This window comes from Phyllostomus discolor, chromosome 3 (genome assembly GCF_004126475.2).
Source record: "Phyllostomus discolor isolate MPI-MPIP mPhyDis1 chromosome 3, mPhyDis1.pri.v3, whole genome shotgun sequence".
NCBI lineage: Eukaryota > Metazoa > Chordata > Mammalia > Chiroptera > Phyllostomidae > Phyllostomus > Phyllostomus discolor.
Window position 1 is genome coordinate 150,899,365 of NC_040905.2, and position 24,973 is coordinate 150,924,337.

Consider the following 24,973-nt stretch of genomic DNA (forward strand, 5'->3'; position numbering starts at 1 on the left):
AGGGAAATCTAATGAACACCCATATATCAACCACTCAGCAAAGACAGTGGTTTACCAATACACTTGAAGGCCATGAATCCCTCATCAGACTCATCAGAAATAATCACTATTCTGAATACCTTTGATGTTTATAATTCCCCTATATTTCCTTACACTTTTAATATATTTATGTATTTCCAATAAGCACAACTTTAGGACATTCCTTTTTCATATTTTAACATCTCTAAGTTTTACATTTAAATATCCTACTGCTCACTTGATAGCTTCACTTCAGTGACAAATTACTGCTTGGTTACAATGATAAGCTGTCATTTATTTTAGCACCTAGGTATTTACAGTTTTCTTTTTTCTTTTTTGCAAGTTCTGATGTTCCTTTATAAGGCTTTTGCTATATTTTATCCAATATTCATATCTAATATGAAAGCAATTATACTTTCATATGAGGTTCCCACCAAAAATATTTAGCATTTTATATTTTCACAAATGCACTCCATAATCTACCTTCTAGTCACTTTAATTAGAATCCTGGCAGATGTCTCAAATATTTCATGTTTTTAAACCCCCACCCCCCATGTATGACTGGTCATCAAACTCTGTTATGCCACTGTAAAATAACCTTGGTTTTTCCCTAACTCTTTCTTCTTCTATTAGCATTGTCTAGATACTTAATCAACTTTTGCCTCAATATTTAACCAATCTCTTATCTAGTTGTTTATATTTAATCTCTGTTCTCTCAAACTGGAGTTTCAGTCCTTACTTTACATCAGAACCACCTTAGAGCTTTTAAAAACTAGCAAAGTGCAGGGACCACCCCCAGCTATGGATTTAATTGGTCTAGGGTAGGGTCTTGGGCATAGATATTTTTAAAAGCTACCAAGTGAGGTAGCATGCAGTTAGGGTTAAGAACCACAGCTATACCAGATTACTCACTATTTTCAACAAACCACATTTAAAACTGATGCCTTTTAAAACTTTCCATTTTCTAATGGCTTTTGTTCCACACATACGACTTTCAACATCAACCAAATGTTAAGTCTACAGCCAAATGCCATCGTCTTCAAAAGCCTTACTAAATAATGACAGCAATAAATGACTGTCTATTCCATCTACTACATGTCCATAGTAGATTTTACACACATGCACACACACCAACTATGCTACATGTATCTCAATGTCTTTGTATTATGATTTTCATGTCTAACTCCCCTATTAGTATCTTATATAGAACAAAACCATGTTTAATTTGTTGTGGGATGGCCTATTATTGGAGTGCTTTACATATGTTATATGCATTAAACTACATTGAATTGCAGCAAACATAACACATATATCTATCCATGTGCAAACCAAATTCTAAAATATATGCCTATTTAAATTTAAAAATCCCACAGTGAGAAAAATGTTATAATTTGTCACTTCTTGGTATGTTGCTTTCTAATGAGACATACCTGGATGTATATTGATGCAAAGAATAAAACCATTCCTAGGAATATATTATATAAGAATATAGGAAAATACAATGGTACAAAACATTATAACACTGTCCATTATAAATAAAAATAAATACTGTGCAATATATTATAACTCTGTTCATTATAAGCAGGAAATAAAATTTCTGACTGATCTTATTTAGGTCATACTTTCTTAATATTTTCTGTGGTAAACTCACAAGTGCTTCTGAAAACAGAGTGTTAGTATGATTTTATGGTACAGAGACTTCTAAGTGATAATCATTGTTTCTTACAAAGTCTAATAAAAGAGACAGACATTCTATTAACAAATATCACTCAGTTCATCTAGAAGATAGAACGTAGGAATAAGACAGTCACGCCCAATTCCACATGGATTCTCAGCTCAGATCCTGGTTTTTGCACAGTTTACCTTGTGAACATGATCCGAGTGACATTTCACAAATTCCTGGATAAATGTTGCTACACTCTGCTAGGAGAGAGACAGGCTATGTCATGCACAGATCAATAATAGCACTGTGTTTCATCAGCCTCAAAATCAAAAGTGCTTTATCTGGCAAAAGCCATGGCCCTGGAGAATCTGACATATATAAACTGAATACCCTCCAAGAAATGTATATATACTACACAAGCTTTGGGGGTAAAATAAAATTCTGGAGAGAGTTCTCCAGGCCATATTTTGTACAACATTCTTTCTCTTACTTTTGAAAATACTGTCATGCCTCTTTTTGTGACGCTAAACTTTGGGGAATACATATAAAGGGAGGAACAGCTTTGAGGTGATAAAAGGAGTACTCTCTTCTTTTAGAAAACTTATAGGGCCACTGTGAAAATCAGAGTCCAGAAAATTAAATGCCTGTAGGAACCAGAAAGGTAGCATAAATAAGTAATATAGGCCTAGTAGGGTTTGTGACAAACAGGAGATGGTACACCTCGTTCTCCTCAAAAGCACCATACCACTTACCTTACTAACTTTCATATCAAATTCCTACTTTCCAACATTTTCACGGCACTATTAATCTGTTAGCTGGTTTGTCAACTTTCTAGTTAGCTCCTTCAGTGTCAACAATGCCTTCACTACTTTAAAGTGAATGAATATTCACTCTTGACCTATATGTATGGATTACTCTTCCATACATAGTATGTGTGGAATCTGCTCTTCCATTTCTAACTCTCAAATTGATTTTCTAGTTTCTTCTTACAAAAACCTATAGAATACTTTCACTTACCTGTCAAATTACTACCTCAAACTTAATAGATTACAACAGGATTTTTTTTTATTTTATGTTAATCTTAAAAGAAGATAAAGGCTCTGGGAAATGTTGCATGCAGCAAGTGATACATGAAGCAGGCTTTGAGTGATATGCTGGATTTAGAAAAATGTAGAGAGGAAGGTTCTTGACATAGAAAATAATTTTATAATCTTTATAAAGTATATGCATTATCATATAAGTGACTTGGTAAAAACTACTCAATAAGTCAAGCTCCATCCTTTTATTGAGAATTTACTATGTCCTTGATTATAAAAGATTCTGTAATTATACTTTTCAAAGAAGTATAGCATGTGCTTTTTTGCCCTTAAAGAGCTAATTAGCTATTAGATACAACAAAACTAACATGTTAAACTTTAAAACTATTAAATGCAAAAGTGAATAAAAAATAGCTTACAAAAGTAGAAAGATTATGGACTTAGGATTGACAGATAGATGTAGCACTGGCTACTGTGGCTCAGTGGATTGAGTACAGGCCTGCAACCAAAGAGTTACCAGTTAGATTCCCAGTCAGGGCACATGCCTTTATTGTGGGCTAGGTCCCCAGTGGGGGATGTGTGAGAGGCAACCACGCACTGATACTCCTCACCCTCTTTCTCTCTCCCTTTATCTCTCTCTAAAAATAAATAAATAAAATCTTTTTTAAAATGAGAGATAGATGTAGATTATAACTCTAGAGCTACCAAATTAGCCTGACCTTGGAAAATTTATTTCAATTACTTAAGCCTTAATTGCATCATATATATATATACACATATATATATATACACACACACACACACATATATATATATATATATATATATATATATATATATATGAGGATCATACCCTCCCAATAAGGTAAAAAATAGGCCTAATTGTCATTGAATAAAGGCTAGCTGATATTTTTTGTGAAAAGCAGTAGAGTGTAGGGCTTAAGAGCATACGTTCTGGAATCACACTGCCTGGATTAATCCCCAGTGCTGACACTTATGAGTTCAATAACTTTGGACATGTTATTTTCTCTGCCTCAGTTTCTCCACATGTATAAAATGATCAGACAGAATACCTATTTCTTTGAATCACTGTTTCGGTTAATTAATTAACACAGGTTAAGCATTTAGAGGAGTGCCTAAATCATAAATCCACAAAAGCACTGGCTAAGATTTGAAAGAATGAATGCATCAGCATAAACAAGATTAATGACAGTTTTCTAGAAAATGGATATTTTTGTCATGGCGCTGGGGTTCCATGTGGGGAAACAGAGGACTATAACAATAGGTTAGTTGGGCAGATCATGTAAAATCTTGAATGCTGAGTAGTTTGGCCTTGAAATGGTCATACATGGTAATGAATTGTATGTTCTCTAAGTACATAATGAAATCCACATTCTAGCGAAATTACTCCAGCAATAGGACACGGGAAGCAATAAAGAAGAGACTAGAGAAGCCAGCTAGAAGAATGTTACAGTACACAAAGAAAAGGAGATAAATACCGGTAGGTAGTAGGAATAAAAATTAAAGAGGAAAAAAATAGGTTTTGGCTGTAGATTTTATTTAAGGGTAAAAATATATATAAAGAAGAGTCAAAGATGACTCTGAGGAAACACATTGGAAGAGGACATGGTTCAGGGAAATTTATTTTGTTTTGTTTTGTTTTGTTTGGAACATGGTGAGTCTGTGGTAATAGAGAACTGAAGAGATAAAACCTATAGTAACCTATGAACAACTCTTCAGTCTATCATGGGGAACTTCTGTTTTAAGAAAAAAAGCTTTATATATTAGCACTGTTGAAAAAGACTTAAAAGAAGATAAATAAGGTGTTGCCACTATGAATCCTTCTTTGTATATGTTTATTGCATAATTCCATGTTTGGTTCATATATTAAGCTTTAAGCACATTAATTTTTATCATTATTACCAAGTAAAGTTAAAAAATTTTCACTTTTGGCCAAGACAGAGGCACAGGTAGACACACTGTGCCTCCTCCCACAACCAAAATAAGGACAACAAAAATTTAGAAACAAAATAACAACCAGTACTAACAGAAAATTGAACTCTATGGAAGTTTGGCAACCAAGGAGTTAAAGTAGACACATTCATCAAGACTGGTGGTAGGAGGGGTAGAGTCAGGCGACCGGGCAGAGAGGGGTCACAGAAAAAAGGGTGGCTTCAGGTACCCTGGGTGATGGGCAGCGGCTGGCAGACCCAGCAAGGTGGCAGACTGTGGAGGGGCGCAGCATGCAATGTGGCTTGTAGAAAACTAGGAGGTCCCACATTCACAAGCAGATAAACCAGGCAAAACTGAGGTGTGAGACAGACCGTGCAACCCAGGGTTCCAGCTCAGGAACCCTGAGGAAATAAAGCCTCAAAACCCCCACACCTGTGGAGGTTGAGGTGCCGGAAGAAACTCCCAGCCTCACAGGAGAGGTCGTTGGAGAGACCCCCAGGATCTTAGAACGCACACAAACCCACCCACATGGCAATCAGCACCAGAAGGGCCCAATTTGCTCGTGGGAAGTGGGGGAAGTGACTGAAAACCATCAGAGAGTGGAGCAAGCGCCATTGTTCCCTCTCAGACCCCTCCCCCACATACAGCATCATAATGCAGTGACGTGGGTTGTCCCACCCTGGTGAATACCTAGGGCACCACCCCTCACTACATAATAGGCATGTCAAGATAAAAAAAAAAATGGCCCAAATGAAAGAGCAGATCAAAGCTCCAGAACAAACAACTAAGCGATGAAGAGATAGCCAACCTATCAGATGCACAGTTCAAAGCACTGGTGATCAGAATGCTCACAGAATTGGTTGAATTTGGTTGCAAATTAGATGAAAAAATGAAGGCTAAGCTAAGTGCAATAAAGGAAGATGTACAGGGAACCAGTAGTGATGGGAAGGAAACTGGGCTTCAAATGAATGGAGTGGACCAGAAGGAAGAAAGAAACAACTAAACTGAAAAGAATGAAGAAACAAGGTTGATCCTTCAAAAAAATGAGGAGAGGCTTAGGAACCTCCAAAACATCTTTAAACATTCCAACATCCAAATCATAGGGGTATCAGAAGGAGAACAGGAAGAGCAACAAGTGGAAAAGTTATTTGAATAATAATGAAGGATAACTTTCCCAATCTGGCAAAGGAAATAGATTTCCAGGAAGTCCAGGAAGCTCAGAGAGTCCCAAAGAAGTTGGACCCAAGAAGGAACACACCAAGGCACATCATAATTACATTACCCAAGATAAAAATGAAGGAGAGAATCCTAGAAGCAGCAAGAGATAAGGAGACAGTTACCTACAAAGGAGTTCCCATCAGACTGTCAGCTGACTTCTCAAGGGAGACCTTGCAGGCAAGAAGAGACTGGAAAGAAGTATTCCAAGTCATGAAATGCAAGACCTACATCCAAGATTGCTCTATCCAGCAAAGCTTTCATTTAGAGTGAAAGGGCAGATAAAGTGCTTCTCAGATGAGGTCAAGTTAAAGGAGTTCATCATCACCAAGCCCTTATTATATGAAATGTTAAAGGGACTTCTCTAAGAAAAAGAAGATAAAAAATATGAACAGTAAAATGACAGCAAACTCACAATAATTAACAACCATACCTGAAACAAAAACAAAAACAAATTAAGCAATCAACTAGAACAGGAACAGAACCACAGAAATGACAATCATATGGAGGGTTACCAACAGGGGACTGGGAGGAGGAGAGAGGGGGAAAGGTACAGAGAATAAGTAGCATAGATGGTAGGTAGAAAATAGACAGGGGGAGGGTAAGAATAGTATGGGAAATGTAGAAGCTAAAGAACTTATGACACATGGACATGAACTAAAGGGGGGAATGTAGGTGGGAGAGGGTATGTAGGGTGGAGGGGAGTGAAGGGGGGAAAATGGGGCAGCTGTAATAGCATAATCAATAAAATATATTTATAAAAACTTTTATCAAGTATTTTTAGAATATAAAAAACCAGAACCAGGCATCTAGATCTGAAGATATTTATAGAGCATTTCTCTATTTTCAAATAATCTATGATAATAAAGGGTCACTGCCTCAATCTTACAAAAAAGGGCAAGAGTAAAATAATAAATATATTTTTAAAAAGTAAATAACAAAGAACATAATAGTTATAGTTTTTTAATTCATTTTATCTACACAATATTTTGACTCTAGAACACTAAAATAAGTGTCTTTCCCTCCAATAATTCTGTATCCTTTTTTAAAAAATGATTTTATTTATTTATTTTTAGAGAGAGGGAAAGAGAGAGAGAGGGAGAGAAACATCGTAGCATGAGAGATTTTGTAGATATCTAGAGATACATAGTGTATCTACCTCTTTAAATCTATTTTGTTATTTAAAAACAGAAAAATTAATAAAATAACTCATATGAATAAACAATATGGATTATTCTGCTTAGTCTAAACACATTATTTCAAGAGAGAGCTTTCTTTTTTAAAGATTTTATTTATTTCTTTTTAGAGAAGAAAGGGAGGGAGAAAGAGAGACACATCAATGTGTGGTTGCTGGGGGCCATGGCCTGCAACCCAGGCATGTGCCCTGACTGGGAATCGAACCTGCGATGCTTTGGTTTGCAGCCCGCGCTCAATCCACTGAGCTACACCAGCCAGGGCTAAGAGAGAGCTTTTTAAAAAATAAATTTTATTCTGTAAAATTTCATAAACATTTACATTTGATATCTATCAGTTGATATATATATATATATATTATTTACTATCTAACATAAAACATTCAAAAGGTTTTCTAAAAGGTGCATTTATGGGCAAAGCTTCATTTTCTTTTTTATTATGGATTCTGGTAGTTTGCTTCTGTCAGTCAATGTTATTTATGTCTGCATGATGACACACAGACACATATTTGACTATAAAGAAGCTTCCATGGTCATAATACACTTAAACTAGTACTACTGGAACAAAAATGGTTGACATTTACATCTTGTTATTCTTAAGATTTGGGACTCATTTTCCACATTTCAGATGAATTAAGAATTAAGTCTCTTAAGTCAAAGAACTGAGCATTCCAAACTGGAAAAGCTGGTCATTATTATTAGGTTAACATATTTCTATTCCCTGTTCATTTTTGCAATAAAAAACTGAATATATTGGGGAAAGAAAATATATTGTCTTAATTAGAGACTAACTTTAAGAAATTAACCTTAAATATATTTTACTTTGTCAAGGTTAATAATAATTGAAGTGCTTCATGTAATAGTAGGTTCTTTACATATCTAAAAATGTTACATCACTCTTATATTCTACTGTAACATGTATTACCTAATAAATTATGTTGGCAGTAGACTTTATTAATTTGAATAATTACTTTTATTGTATTATTCTGTTACCAATTAATGTATTATCAGCAAAATTCATTCTGCTACTAATACTACTAGCCTTTTATTTTCCTATTTAAAACCAACATGTTTAAAAAAAGGGTTACTGAGTTATAAATTCACATAGCACATCATTCACCCACTTAAAGTATACAGATCAATGTTTTTAGTATATTCACAGATATGTTCAACTATGACCAAAGTCAATTTTAGAACATTTTCTATCACTTTACAAAGAAACCTGTATACTTGAGTAATCACTCCCATATTCTTCTGTCCCTCCCAGTCTGAAGCATTTACTAATCTACTTTCTATCTCTATAGATTTGCTTATTCCATATATTTCATATAAATAGAATCACATAATATGTGTTCTTTTGTGACTTGCTTTTTTCACTAGGTTTAATGTTTTTAAGGTTCATCCATATTGTAAGATGTATCCATACTTCATTATTCTTTTATGGTTTAGTAATATTCTCTTATATATACATATCATAATTTATTTATCCATTCCTTAACTAATGGGCATGTAGGTTGTTTATACCTTTTGGCTATTATTAATAATGCAGCTATGAACACTACTGCCTTAACACTTACTATATCCTATACAGAGCCTCGTGGTAAGACAGAGGTAAGAGCCTAGGTTTCCTCATTTCTTTCCTGAACATACACACAGCTCTATGAATGCATGTGTCCTCCTGATTCCCAGGAATGTGTCAGAGCCTTTCAAAACTTTTATGGAGATCTCATTCCCCAGTTCCTCCTTTTAAACTACTTAGTTAATGTATCCATTGACCTAAACTAGAATCCATTACCTCAGGCAGGCTAAAGTTAAAACAATTGCCTGTAATTGTTTTTGATAATACCATCTCCTCACCACTTCCTCCTCTCCCCCAGGAAGAAGGCAGTTCCCACTGAAAGAGATCAGAATCCTCTTTTTAAATGGGGTCTTCCAAGGAACCATCAGATAATGACAAGTTAATGATAATGATAATGGTAAATTATGACAATTATTTGGGAATAGGGTTTAAAGGTGTTCCAGCTCCATTCTCTTTTTCTGGAAACTTCCAAGCTATATGGGTATATAGACCATCATATTTCTCAGGCTACTGCTGAGCTGGGAGAATGGGGGATGGAACTAAAACATATTAAAATGCTACAAGTTTCCTGTTCTAATTTAGATTCAGCCGTTTTGTTTTGTTTTTAATGAACACTCCCTAGACTGTTGCAAGGGTTTGGTTAATTTCCAGAGTTTCAGGGAGGAATGTAAGTGTTCCTCAACATGTACAAAGTCTCAATAAAATGCTTTATAGTTTTCATGTAAAATACTTTCATTTGATTTTCAATCATTTTAATAAAAAATTTAATCTTCAATCATTTTATTTAATCTTTATTATACATTTTCAATTACCATTTAGTCCCCTTATTTTATTCAATAAGGGATTATAGACTTGTAACTTTGAGTCATCAGTTAATTGCCTTAAGAATATCACATTAACCCTTAGGAAATTAGATTATCTACCCCTCATTATGGAAATGTTGATTTTCTGACTATTTTTGCCTGTTTTTACTATTTTTACAGGGGAGTAAAGTTTCAAAGTCCTTACATTAATAGTAATACATTCTACAACATGGAAAATTTTGAAAACATTATGCTAAGTGAAAGAAGCCAGACACAAAGCCCACGAAGTGTATGATCCCATCTATATGAAATGTCTAGAATGTCTAGGCTAAACCACATAGATGAATGGTTGCTTAGGGCTTGGAGAGATGGGGGAATGGAAGAGTGATAGTTAAAAAGTATAGGGTCTATTTTGGAGGTTATAAAATGTTCTAAAATTGATTTTGGTGATAATTATATAACTTTTCCAGCATTATAGTAACCACTGAATTAAATGAGAGAATTGTATGGCATGTGAATTATTTCTCATCAATTACACAAATAATAAGAGTGGATGATTTCAATACTTCACTCTCAATAATTGGATATGGATAAGTTCAACATCATTATTAACCACTGAACCATATATGAGGTCTATCTGGAAAAAGTCCAGCAATTGTTAATATAATGAGAACTGTTTATGTGACATAAATGTAACTTGGCAGCCAGGAAGAGGGGACTGGAATGCTCATGCATGAACAATGACAACTTCACTGTACTAGTCTGTGGGAGTGGTAGACACCATTGAGTGAGCATGTGTACTGTGTGGCAGTCACATTCAAAATGACTGAGGAGATCCAATATGGTGGAGGAGTAAGTGGAAGCTACACTAACCTCCTCCCAGGAGCAACCTGGAATTACAACTAAATTGTGGAGAAATCATCCAAAATACCTGAACATAGAGGGAGAGACACTTTATAACCAAGGACAGACAGAAGAAACAGCTTCACCACAATATGACTGATAGGAAATGCAGAGGAGGTGCGAGAGGGCTGATTGGACTCCCACAGGTGGCAGGTGAAGTGCTGGAGGAATATTTCAGCAGCCAGAGTGTTCCCCCTGAGAAGTGTAAGGTTCAAACCCCAAGCTGGGCTCCCAAGCCTACAGCACCAGAGTCTGAAAAGTACCTAGATAACATCCAGCTGCGAAAAGTGGCAGGATTTCTCTCTGCCAGGGCCAGGCAGCTGGAGTCTCAGAGATCCTTTGAAATGGACAATGTATAAAATTTCATTTGCAGCCCCTTACCCTGGGTTCTGGCAAAGGGAAGGCAGAGAGGACTAGAGGCTTTTGAGGTGAAACTGGGGCTGGTGTCTTTGGGGAGAGAATTGAGAAAGCAGCTGTCACGATCCTGGTGCTGAGTCATTCCCCATACTGCAGGAGCCATCTTGCTCAGGCAGACCACCCCCCTCCAAGTGGCATCAGTCGGTGGCAGGGGAAGCAATAGCCCTGCCCACAGAAATTACTATGCCCCACTCAGTGGTGCTTAAGCCTGGCTGCTGATTACAGAGTGACTATATTAACAACTGAAGGAGTCAGCCACAGATGTTGGATCCCTGGTAGTCTTGAACAGGCTGCCTAAGGCCAAATTGGGACACCATCTGACATCACCAGAGGTGGATTCAGAAAGAAAACATGGTGGTAAATACTAGACTCTACCACGATGAAATCCATCCTGGTCTTCTTCATGATTTGTGGTACTTTCTCTCCTGCACAGTTCATTTCCCATCCTTCAAGTTTATGAATATTAAATTACTAGATTTTATATTATAGTTTATTTTAAATCTCATATTATGCTCCTCCCTTCTTTTACCCCATTTCACTTTCTTCTTTCCTCTTCTTATTTTCAGTTTAAATTTTTTTTCTTTCTTGTTACAACTTGCTTCCATTCTATACTCTTACTGTATCTCCCCCTCCAGCCTCTCAAAACCATTTTTCTTGTCATTGGTCATCTCGCATTCTTTTTTCCACTCTTAAAATACCTGTGTTCTCTTTCCACCTTTACCAATCTTTGCTCATTTGTTGCAAATAGCACGACTGTTGTTGCATTTCTTCAATTTTATCTCTAGATCTTCACTATTTTGGTATTTCAAATCTCAAATTTTACCATTCCCTTCTTCTACTCCATTCTACCTTCCTTTTGCTCTTTCTTTTTTTGTCTGTCTCAAAATTTAATTTTCCCTGTCTTAGCCTGGCTTTTGTTCTTCACTCTTAGTATTCCTTCTCCTTCTATCATCTCAAAAATCACTTCCCTTCCCTCTCAACATCTCTTAAGCTTTTCTTTCTTTTTTCCGCCCTCTTATTCCCACTTCACCTATATTAGTCTTAGGTCATTTGTTGTTGATAGTGCTGTGGAGGGTCTTTTGCCCCAACTTGGTTCCTATTTTTAGAAATTTATTTACTTTGTTTTTCCTTTTCCTTTCTTTCTCATTTGATTTTCTTTTAACATTTCTGTTTAACCTAATACTATATGGTTCCCTTCTCTTGCTCCATTCCATCTTCTTCACTCCTTTTTTAATTTACGATGTAAATTTTACTTTCTTTCACTCTTCACCTTGCTCTGATTCCCTACTCTTACTTTCCCTTCTCCATCTACCCTCTCAAAATCATTTTTCTTTCAGTTAGTCATCACATACTTGTTTCTCCCTTCTATAATAGTTTTCATCTCTTTACACCTTATAAATATTGGCTCATTTTCTGTTGATAGTGTAATTGTGGATGGGGGTTATTTTTGTGGTTATGGGTTTGTTTCCTGAGCTGTTTGGTTTTGTTCTGGCATTACCTGCACAACAGTGGTAGGCAGAGTGACCCTCAGTCAGTCAGCTGGAGGGAAGGATCCACCAGAGAATAACCAAAGAACAACAATCAAAACCCAATTACAACCAGAGAGCCAACATAAACAGCATAAAGGGCATCCCAAGATATCAAGTTCAGTAAATTAAAGAGACTGTACCACTGAATCCCACAGATCTCCTACCATGGAAATTCATGCCGCAAAGAAACGGAGTCAAAGCAGATCAATCTAAGAAGCAGAAACAAACCAGAAGTCTCCCCTAAAATGGGGAGACAAAAAAAAAATCGAAAGGAGAGGAGGAATGTCCAGGAGTGCTAAATGAAATGGAGGCAAGTAAACTATCACACACTGAGTTCAAAATAATGGTTATATGAAAACTCAGTGAGCTCAGTGGGAACTACAAAGAACTACAGGGAAGCTACAAGGAACTTACAGTGAACTACATCAGTATAAAAAAGGCTACAGAAACTATCACTAAGAGCCAGGAGGAAATGAAGAATACAATTTCTGAATTAAAGAACACAGCAGAAAGAATTAAAAGCAGGCTAGATGAAGCAGAGGACTGAATAAACAAGCTGGAGGACAAGGTAGAAAAAAATTCCCAGACAGTAACAAAATGAAAATAGCCTCAAAATGAATGAAGAGGGGTTAAGGGATCTACAACACAAGGTAAAACATAATAATATCTGTACCACAGGAATACCAGAAGGACAAGAAGATGAACAAGACATAGAAAACCTGCTTGAAAAAGTAATGACAGAAAACTTCCCTAACGTGATGAGAGAAAAAAATCATACAAGACTAGGAAATATAGAGGGTCCCAGTGAAGATGAATCAAAGAGGCCCACTCCAAGGCATTTCATAATAAAAATGCCAAAATTTAAACACAAACAGAGAATATTACAGTCAGTAGAAAGAAGGAAATAAAATCAGAGCAGAATTAAATGACATAAAGACTAAAAGGACATTTAAAAGGATCAATAAATCCACTTCTGGCAAGATGGAGGAATAGGTGGACGAACCGTACCTCCTCGTACAACCAAGATTAGAAAACCAATAATTTACAACAATAATTTACTATCAGAATAACATCCAGATCCGGCAGAGGATTTATCTGAATGGAAGTCGGGCAGCCAAGAAGTTGAAGTAGACGCATTCATCCGGACTGGTAGGAGAAGATGAGCCGGCGGGCGCGGGGCTGGCTTGGGTAGGCGGCGCGCGGAGGTCGGGGGAAGGTTTGGCGAAATCGGCGCAAAAGCCATCGGGCGCGTAAGAAGGCAGCGGTGATCCCTGAGTACGCAAGCTGCGGCTGGCAGACCCAGAGGGGCAGCGATTGTGGACCAGGGCAGAACTCACGGCCTGGAAGCCCAGACAAGGGTCTGAGTGCAGGGGAATGGAACTACCGCCATTGTTTTCTCCCGCCCCGCTCCCGCTCCTGCCCCGCCCCCACATATAACGTCACAATCTAGCGACCGGGGTGCCCAGCCCCGGTGAGCACCTAAGGCTCCGCCCCCCACCGTAACAGAGCAACCAGACCGGAAAAAAAAAAAGGAGAGACGGGGGAAAAAAAAAACCATGTTTTCAACAGAGCAGATCAGTCCCCCAGGACTCATCCTTTTGAGCGACCAAGAATTAGCCAATCTATCAGATGCGCAGTTCAAAACACTGGTGATTAGAAAGCTCATGGAACTGGTGGATTTTGGACGAAATTTAGATGAAAGAATGCAGAGTACCATAAAACAGATGCAGGAAGACACGCGGAGGAGAGCCTATAGTGAAAGGAAGGAATATGAGTCTCAAAACAATACAGTGGACCAGAAGGAAGATAGAATCAACCAAGCAGGAAAGCATGATGAAATAAGAATTCAAAAAATTGAGGAAAAGATTAAGAGCATCCAAGACACCTTTAAACGTTCCAATATCTGAATTATAGGGGTACCAGAATCGGAAGGGGAAAAGCAACAGATTGAGCACGTATTTGAACAAATAATAAAGCAGAACTTCCCCAATCTGGCAAAGGGAACAGTCTTCCAAGAAATCCAAGAAGCTCAGAGAGCCCCAAAGAAGTTGGACCCAAGAAGAAACACACCAAGGCACATCATAATTACATTAGCCAAGGTAAAAACAAAGGAGAGAATCCTAGAAGCAGCAAGAGGTAAGGGGACAGTAACCTACAAAGGAGTTCCCATCAGACTGTCAGCTGATTTCTCCAAAGAGACCTTACAGGCAAGAAGAGGCTGGAAAGAAATATTCCAAGTCATGAAAGACAAGGACCTACATCCCAGATTGCTCTATCCAGCAAAGCTCTCATTTAGAATGGAAGGGCAGATAAAGTGCTTCTCAGATAAGGTCAAGTTAAAGGAGTTCATCATCACCAAGCCCTTATTTTATGAAATGCTAAAGGGACTTATCTAAGAAAAGAAGATAAAGAAAAGACATGTATAGTAAAAGGACAGCAAACTCACAAATATCAACAACCACACCTAAAGCAAAACCAAAAGAAACTAAGTAAACAATTAGAACAGGAACAGAACCACAGAAATGGAGGGCACACGGAGGGTTAGCAGCAGGGGGGTGGGAGGAGGAGAGACGGGGAAAAGGTATAGAGAATAAGTAACATAGAATGTAGGTTGAAAATAGATAGGGGGAGGGCAAGAATAGTATGGGAAATGTAGAAACTAAAGAACTCATAAGTATGACACATGGACATGAACTAAAGGGGGAAATGTGGGTGGGAGGGGGGTACAGGGTGGAGGGGAGAGAAGGGGGGAAATGGGACAACTGTAATAGCATAATCAATAAAATATATTAAAAAAAGGATCAATAAATCCAGGAGTTGTTTCTTTGAAAAGATAAACAAGATTGACAAGCTCTTAAGCAGACTCATCAAGAAAAGAGAGATGACCCAAATAAATAAAATCAGAAATGAAAAAGGAGAAATTTTTCTCCTTTTTCCAAACATTCAAAGAAGAACTACCACTGATCCTTCACAAACTATTCCAAAAAATTCAAGACAGAGAAGTTTCCCAAATTCTTTTTATGAGGCCAGTAATATCCTACTTCTGAAACCAGGTAAAGACACAACAAAGAGAGAAAACTACAGGCCAATATTGCTGATGAATATAGATGTTAAAATCCTCAACAAAATATTGGCAAACCAGATCCAGCAATATATTAAAAAGATCATATACCATGATCATGTGGGATTCATCCCAGAGATACAAGGGTGGTACAATATTTGCAAATCAATAAACATAATATACCACATAAACAAAAAGAAAGACAAAAATCACATGATTTTATCGATAGATGCTGAAAAAGCATTTGATAAAGTATAACACCCATTTCTGATAAAAATGCTCAACAAACTGGGAATATAGAAAGTGCATCTCAACATAATAAAGGCCATGTATGAGAAACCTACAGACAACATCATACTCAATGGGTAAAATTTAGAAGCTTTCCCACTAAAATCAGGAACAGGACAAAAATGACCACTTTCACCACTTTTATTCAACATAGTATTGGAAGTTCTAGCCACAGTAATCATAAAAAAGATAGACATAAAAGGCATCCAAATTGAAAAGTAGGAGGTAAAACTGTCACTATTTGCAGACTCATGTCTAAATAGAAAAATCCTATGGGTTCCTCCCCGCAAAACTATTCAACCTAAAAAGTGAATTCAGCAAAGTAGCAGGATACCAAGTCAATATTCAGAAATTGAAGGCATTTTTGTACACTAACAATGAAATATCAGAAACAGAAACTAGGAAAAAAATCCCATTTACTAAATAAAGACGCAAAGAATAAACTTAACCAAAGAGGCAAAAGACCTGTACTCAAAAAACTACAAAACACTGAAGAAAGAAACTGAGGAAGATACAAAGACATGGAAGTATATACCCTGTTCATGGATTGGAAGAATCAACATCATTAAAATGTCCATACTACCCAAAGCAATCTATAGCTGCAATGCAATCCTTATTAAAATACCAATGACATATTTCACCCATTTAGAACAAATATTTCAAAAATTTATATGGAACCAAAAATAACCCCAAAAAGCCACAGTAATCTTGAGAAAGAAGAACAAAGTAGGAGGGATCACAATACCTGATATCAAACTATATTACAAGGCCACTGTAATCAAAGCAGTCTGACACTGGCACAAGAACAGACACATAGATTAATGGAACAGAACAGAGAGCCCAGAAATAAACCCATGTCTCTATGAATAATTAATATTTGACAAAGGGGGCAGAATCATAAAATGGAGTGAAAATAGCCTCTTCAATTAACAGTGCTGGGAAAACTGGAATAGTACATGCAAAAAAATGAAACTTGACCACCAACTTACTCCATACACCAGGATAAATTCAAAATGGATGAAAGACTTAAACATAAGCCATGACACCATAAAAGTCCCAGAGGAACACACAGGCAGCAAAATTTCAGATATCTCACACAGCAATATTTTTGCCAATGCATGGTCTAGAGTAAGGGAAATAAAGGAAAGAATAAACAAATGGGACTACATCAACTTAAAAAGCTTCTGTACAGCTAAAGAAAACATCATCAAAATGAAAAGGGGAGACCTCTCTGGTGTAGGTCAGTGGATTGAGCAACGGCCTGCAAATCAAAGGGTTACCAGTTTGATTCCCAGTCAGGGTAAATGCCTGGGTTGCAGGCCAGGTTCCCATTAGGGGGTCCGTGAGAGGCAATCACACATTAATGTTTCTCTCCCTCTGCCCAAAAATAAAATAAATAAAATCTTTTTTTTAAAAAGGAGAAGGGAACCAACCATCTGGAAAAATATGTTTGCCAATGATATCTCAACAAGGGTTTGATCTCCAAAATATATAACTTATGTTACTCCAAATAAAGACCTTATATTACTCAATGCCAGGAAGACAACCAATCCAATTACAAAATGGGCAAAGGGCCTGAATAGGCACTTCTCCAAGGAGAAGATACAGAGGGCCCACAGGCATATGAAAGGATGCTTAGTATCACTAGCCATCAGAAAGATGCAAATTAAAATTGCAATGAGATACCACTTCACACCAGTCAGAATGTCCACCATTAACAAATCAACAAACAACAAGTGCTGGCAAGGTTGTGGAGAAAAGGGAAACCTAGTACATTATTGGTGGGAATGAAGACTTGTGCAGCCACTGTGGAAAACAGTATGGAATTACCTCAAAACACTAAAAGTGGAACTACCTTTTGATCCAGTGATTCTACTGCTGGGATTATACCCCAAGAATCCTGAAAAGAACAATTCAAAAGAACCTATGTATGCCTCTGTTCATAGCAGCAATATTTATAATAGCCAAGTGTTGGAAACAGCCTAAGTGCCCATGGATAAATGAGTAGATCAAAAAACTGGTACATTTACACAATGGAAGAATACTATATAGCAGAAAGAAAGAAGGGGCTCCTACCCTTCGAGACAGCATGAATGGATCTGGAGAGCATTATGCTAAGTGAAATAAGCCAGGAGGCAAAAGACAAATACCATATGATCTCACTGATAAGTGAAACCTAATTAACAAAACAAACAAATGAGCAAAATAGAACCAGAGGCATGGAAATAAGGAACAAACTGACAAGGGATCAGAGGGGTTAGGGAGGGATAAGAGAGGAAAGAAGGGGAAGGGCCTAGTTAAAAAATATGTATGAGTGACCCATGGACATGAACAGCAGGGTGGAAATTGACTGTGGGAGTAGCGGGGTGGGTGGGGCAGGGGAGAGTAACACAGGAAAATTGGAAGTATTGTAACAGAAAAGCAATTTAAAAATAAATAAATAAAAAGAAAAAATAAATTAAGAAAAAACAAAATGATTGAGCGAGTAGAGCAATGAATCTGCACCAAATTTGCCTTAAGCTTGAACAATCCTCCACAGAAACTATTTGGTAAATCCAGAAGGCTGCAGCTGTGGGCACCTGGTGACTGGCAGCGTCATAGACAATGTGTCCACCCATGCATCATGTGTCGTGCAGTTTTTTGGTAGAACATCAAATCACCCAGGTGACTCAGTCCCCCTACAGCCTAGATTTGGCACCCTGTGACTTCTGGCTTTTCCCAAAACTTAAATCACCTTTGAAAGAAAAGAGATTTCAGACCATACATGAGATTCCGGAAAATGTGATAGCACAGCTGACGGCGATTGGGAGAACTGTGTAGGGTCCCAAGGTGCCTAGTTTGATGGGAACTGAGGCATCTTTGTCCTATGTACAATGTTTCTTGTATCTTATATCTGCTTCAGTAAATGTCTCTATTTTTCATATTACATGGCTGGATACCTTCTGGACAGACCTCCTATGTATGGAACAGGAATCAGGTTTGGGTATAAGGCTACCTTGGAATAAAGCCAAAACACTTCTTATTAGTATAACAAGTATAACATTAAGATTGTTTTAATTAAAACTATTCTGAGTATGACTTGAATCAAATCACTAGATACTGGAAGTAAAGAATGTAAGTAATGGGTTGGCCAAAAAGTTCGCTTATTTTTTATCCCATAAGATGGCTCTAATAACACTCAGCTGTCTTTATCTTCATTCTAAACAATTTTGTTAGATTATATTGTGATGCCTGTCATATCAGTGTGCATTAAAAAACATAAAAATTGGTGAATTTTGTTTAGACATTTTAATACTGAAGATGGAAGAAAATACACATTTTCAGCAATATTATGCTTTATTATTTCAAAGAAAGTAAAAACACAACTGAAACACACAAAAAAATTGTGCAGTGTGTGGAAAAGGTGCTGTGACTGACTGTATCAAAACTGATTGTGAAGTTTCAAGCTAGAGATATCTCAGTGGACAATGCTCCACGGTCGGGTAGCCCAGTTGAAGCTGACAGCAATCAAATTGAGACATTAATTGAGAACAATCACATTATACCACATGGGAAAGAGCCAACATACTCAAAATACCCAAATCAATAAAGTTATTGGTGAAAATGAAAAATATATCTTTTATTTTATGGAAAAAAACTTACAGACTTTTTGGCCAACCCAATATCATTAAAAAATTTTTGTGATTATGATTTAAATTTTTTTTTCCAGAAATGTTTGAAAAAATTCTGTGTAAAACAAATATCCAAAATTCATTCTTGATACAAATACCTTTAGGAATGAAGACTTAAAAAATCTTTTTCATTTGCTCTAGGTAAAAATTATGATAACCAGCAGTAAGGTATAATATCTCCAAAAATTGTTACAGAAAACTCAATTCACCTGAATTAAAGAAGCACAAATAAGTTATAGGAACACATTAGTATGGATATTTATATTAAAATCTTCACATTTTAAATTAGTAATTGCAAATAGGAACTAAGGCAATTACCAATCAAGAATGTGATTTATGAGTATAATGACAAATTCAAAGTTTTAGACATGAGCAAATGGGCACACTACATGCATTTATGGAGCCTATATTTAAAATAAGGTATAATGCAATATATCAAATTGTTAAGGTTAGAAAAACTAAGTAAAACAGATATGCTAATAAAGTGTTTTTGTCTTTTTGATGGGGTTCTCCCCCTCATCAAATTTGTTTGTTAATATGACCATATTTTTTAAAACCTAGGTATTAAAATATTAGTTTGCACTGCCTGGAAATTATTTTTGTACTGACAGACATGTCTAACACAAATACGAACCAAAAAAACACATGTAAAACAAAAATATGTACTTTTATAATATAGTCTTTAAAGTTCCCTTTACCTTTATTGTCTGCCTGCTTGTCTGAAATCGTTGATCTGATACTTGCTGCTGATGAAGAAGCTTTTCATTGACTTCTTTATATTCTTTAACAGATAATTCTGCTGCTTTTTTGGCATTCTGAAGTACACTGATTTGTTGTTGCAAGGATATAATTCTTTCTCGTAATAAAACAGTATTGCTTCTTGTTTTCTGCACATTTTTCCATTTTTCTCTGTTAACTGAGAATATGTAACTGTTATAGAAAAATAATGTTTGTAATATTTTTAAAATCACATTCAATTATGAAGACACTATTAATTACATATGCATTCTTACCTCTGCTAGGAACTGCTGTATGTGAACTCTTCTGAATATTACCAGTCTTCTTTTCAAAAGTTGGCTTTTTGACATTCTTGTAATGAAAATAATCCTAAATTAAAGGATTTCATAAAAATTAGATTGTTACTCAATAACAACATCAAGTGAACCAACATGATACATAATATTTCTTCACTTAAAATACATTTATTTATGTAATTAAAATGTTTAGATAAAACTCTATAATTGATACCAAAAACTCATAAATGAATATAATATGTACACTAAAGTTGACCTTACAAGGTGAAAGATACAAATACAAAATTAACCCCCAAAGTAGTAGTAATTTAGCCTAGGGGCTACTTAGAACCATAAGGGTAAGTACAATAAAAGCAACAAAAATAAAATATTCAATAACCTATTCTCTGGGAATCTAAGTCCTTTTCTCAAATACTGTTCTCTGTTGCATGGAGACTAATGAATCTCTTCTGACAAATAAAGCTAAAATGATGTCGATGATAATAAAGTAAGTTTTCTTGAAGCTGTGTTTTCCTAATGACATTCCAATATACTAAGATTGAATAAAATAAATCTATGTTGACTTCTGTTCCAAAACATTTCACCAATTTCAAAAAGCTTTTCCAAAGCAAAATTTTAAATAGGAATATGTTTCAAAATATTATAAATATTAATAATAAAACATGGTCTTGTTTATGACTTTATTGTCTGGGAAACAAGAACAATATCAATCTAGAACACTCTTAAATTTTTTCAGAAACGCTAATTCAGGGACAAATAAATAATTACAGTAAAAATAAAAAGAAAAAATAAATTTGACCCAATGGTACTTTGACAATGAGCCTTATATTTTATGCTGAGGGATACATAAATTATATATAAGGCATGTCTCTGAAGTAATAAAATTGATTTGCTAACACAAATTCTAGAAACCCCTATCTAAGATAACATTTGCCTTTGAAGTAATTACTTTCTTTTAAACTAACATTCATTTCTTAAAATATTTTTGAAATGTTTCATTAAAACATATCTTCCAAACCAGTATATAAGATATATTTTTAAAAGTTTCATTGTTTTAGTAAGATTCAATTAAAACTTAAGTGCTATTACTGAGTGCTGTAAAAAGATCCAAAACATAACTGCCCAAGTTAAATAGTAGTCATCAGACATGGTTTCAAATAAACTATACCTAAAATAAAAAAGCACTAGACTTCTTTTTCCAGTATTAACTGACTAGAAATTCAGAAAAATTCTCATATTTTGAAATAAGCACTGTTCAAGTGTCTTGGTAACATGGGGAGATTCTGGGGCCAAAAATGAGGTAAAAGTGGGAATCAAGAGACAAGTGCCCAACAAAGTGCCCAATAAATACAGAACAATTGATAATCTGGCAACCTTGAAATTCTATGTAAAGAGCAACACAGAGTACCAGATAACAGGAAAGAAAGCCTAGGTCCCATATCAAGATGAGAAATTTGAGGTCACAAAGCCAGGACACTGTGTGTATCAATAGTTCCTACCATTTATATTGCGGAGTGGTATTCCATGGTGTGAATGTATCGCAGTTTGTTTAAACATTCAGCTAATAAAGAAAATTTTGGTTGTATTTTGGGCTATTACAGATAAAGCTACTATGATCATTCATTACAGGTTTTTTGGATAAATATACATTTTCATTTTTGTGGGATAAGTGTCCATGGGTGAAATAGCTGGCTTGTGTAGTAAGTGTGGGATTATTAGGTTTTCAAAAGAAACTGCCAACTGTTTCCCAGAGTGCTGTACCACTTTATATTCACACCCGAAATGTATGAGAGACCCAGTATTACTACATCCTTGTCAGCATTTGGAGTGTCACTATTTTTTTATTTTAGCTGTTCTGCTAGATTTGGATTTCATCAGTATCTTACTCTGCATTTCTCTAGTTATTAATGATGTTGAATATCTTTATATATGTGTGCTTATTTGTTATCCATTTATCCTTTTTTGTTGAAATGTCTGTTCATGTTGTTTGCCCATTTTCTAATTGGATTGTTTTATTTTCTACTGTTGATAGCATTAGAATTAAGATGTTCTGTTCCTCAAAAGATTACATTAAGAACCTTGAATAGGTACAGTATGGAGTACGGCAAGGTATCTACAATATATATAAGTAGCCAGAGACTTATATATAGCATTTATAAAAACTCATAAAAATAAATAAGAAAAATATAGACAACTCATTTTTAAAATGAGCAGAGACCTGAAGAGGCAATTTACTAAAGAATTCCATATGGTCCTGGCTGGCGTAGCTCAGTGGATTGAGAGTGGGCTGTGAACCAAAGTGTCGCAGGTTCAATTCCCAGCCAGGGTACATGCCTGGGTTACAGGCCATAACCCCCAGCAACCGCACATTGATGTTTCTCTCTCTATCTCCCTCCCTTCCCTCTCTAAAAATAAATTTTAAAAAATCTTTTTAAAAAAAGAATTCCATATGGTAAGTAATCACGAGAAAGTATTCAACACTTTATTAGTAATCACAAAAATGTAAATTCAACCCATAATAATATACCTGAACATATATACAAAAGGGGCTGAGATGAGAAATATTAACATACCAATTACTGATGAGGAGCAGTAAAAATTTTCATAGTGTGCTGGTAGATACAACAAATTGGTACAATGCTCAGAAAACACCATTATCAAATTAAAATCTTAGAAAAACTTAATCTATGGTACATGCATAAGAATACTCATTGCAACATTATTTGCAGGAAATCCAAACTGAAGGAACCCAAAATTCAGCAGTACAATGTGTAAATTGAGGTATAGTCAGACAAGGAAGTGCAATAAACAACAATAAAAGTGAATGAACTCCACATAATATTGAACAAAAGAAGCCAGACACAAAAGAAGATATATACTGTATAGAATCTATAAAATTCAAAAACAGGCAAAATTAACTATAATTTTAAGAGAGATAAAATTATAAAGAAATGGAGTTAGCAATTAAAGTTAAAATAATGGTTATCTTTGGAGTTAGTGAGAAATTCTATATTTTCAAAACAAAATTGCTACAATTTGGTCAATGTGTCTTTTTTCTGACTGCAAACAATATACATAGATTTATTCAAAGTAGTTTATACTATATTCTCTTATATAAATGGGATTATGAGTTATTTTTTATTACAAACCCATGCTACACATAAATGACTACAACTAAGGAAAATTCCCAACCAAGTAATATGTGGCAAAATAGCAGCTTTTACAAAATCTATCTATTCACCAGTCACTCAGTGAATTAGCAGACACTTAGCATATAATTTTTCATCTGAACTTCATTCTGGTGGTAACTAAAATAGATTTTTGTCATCCTTGAGCTTTTTCCTTCCAAAGTCCTTACCAGACCTCAAAAATTAAATACTGCTGGATTTGATTTTAAAATAACACTATAGGTTAATTAAAAGATGATTTTTTACAAGAAAATTATCTTTCCTCTGTATTTCACTGATTTATGATGAACAAGTAAACCTTTGGGTGACATGATATATACACAGTAAGAATTAATGACTAAATTGTTTAGAACCATTAATTTCTTTAAGATTTGAAACATATTAGAAAATTAGGTAAATACTAGAAATTTATAGATTTACTTAAAGTAAATAATTTTATCATCACAAAGACTAATAAAAAAACAGTATTTTCCACACTTGGTATATTTCATATACCTGAAAAAAATGAGCTTAAAATCACCTTTAAATTTTTTAGCTGAAATATAAATACCTGAATATTTATATTTAGAAGAATATTTTTTATTTCCATGTTATCTATACAAAAATAGTGACAAATTGGAGTTGAAAAATATTAAGAAGTGTGTATTTGCACTGCAAATATCAAAGGTTCACTTTTTAAGGATTCAAATTAAATCACTGGCAACAAAATTTGATTTGTTACAAAGATAAGATAAAATTAAAAACATAGCTTAGAATTAAGCAAAATGTGTCATACCTTTGGGGGTTTGCCATCTGTATTTGAATATATTTGTGCTATCCTTTTTCCCTGCACTTGGCTGTCTTCTGTTTGATCACCTTCCTTCTGGTCTCTCTTATCTTCCATAGGACTTATTTTCTGGGATGTTTCTACAACAACTGTTCCCAAATTTTGAGAGATGTGAGTTTCAGAATCACTGCTTTTGAGAAAAAAAAGTGGGGGACACAAAACCCAAGAAGAGTTGTTAAATATATACCTCTTTTAAGTTCAAGATCAAAAAATAATATAGCATATACTATATTATTATTATTATTATTATTATTGCACATACTATAGTACAGTACAAAACTGTAAGTTTAATTTGAACACTTACGGGTTTTCAGTGGTAAGAAAGAAAATTAATCTATATTTTACAAAATTATAAAAATCTCATCAAGAAATTAGATTATCTAGAATCAAATGCATACTAGCATCACTTCTATAGTATTTTTACTAACTGTTAACTCAGGAAGCACAAGTTTCAACAGTTGTAGGGTTGGAGTACTCACTACTTTCTGAACCAGGGTGGAAAACTTGAACATTTCTAACAAAGTTCTCCCTTACTCTGGGACAAAATCTGAATCCCTGTGGCTTTCACCCAGTTACCCCAGCTTCATCTCTAAGG

At 35.4% G+C, this 24,973-nt stretch overlaps 1 protein-coding gene across 1 annotated transcript in view; it reads right to left on the reverse strand.

Moving 5' to 3' along the window:
* The window catches only part of CNTLN (centlein), a 307,559-nt gene that overhangs the window by 59,786 nt on the left and 222,800 nt on the right, over positions 1-24,973 (reverse strand). Inside the window, 3 exon segments of the mRNA XM_036021559.1 lie at positions 20,029-20,246; positions 20,344-20,437; positions 24,328-24,508. Of these exon segments, the coding sequence (XP_035877452.1) occupies positions 20,029-20,246; positions 20,344-20,437; positions 24,328-24,508 (493 nt within the window).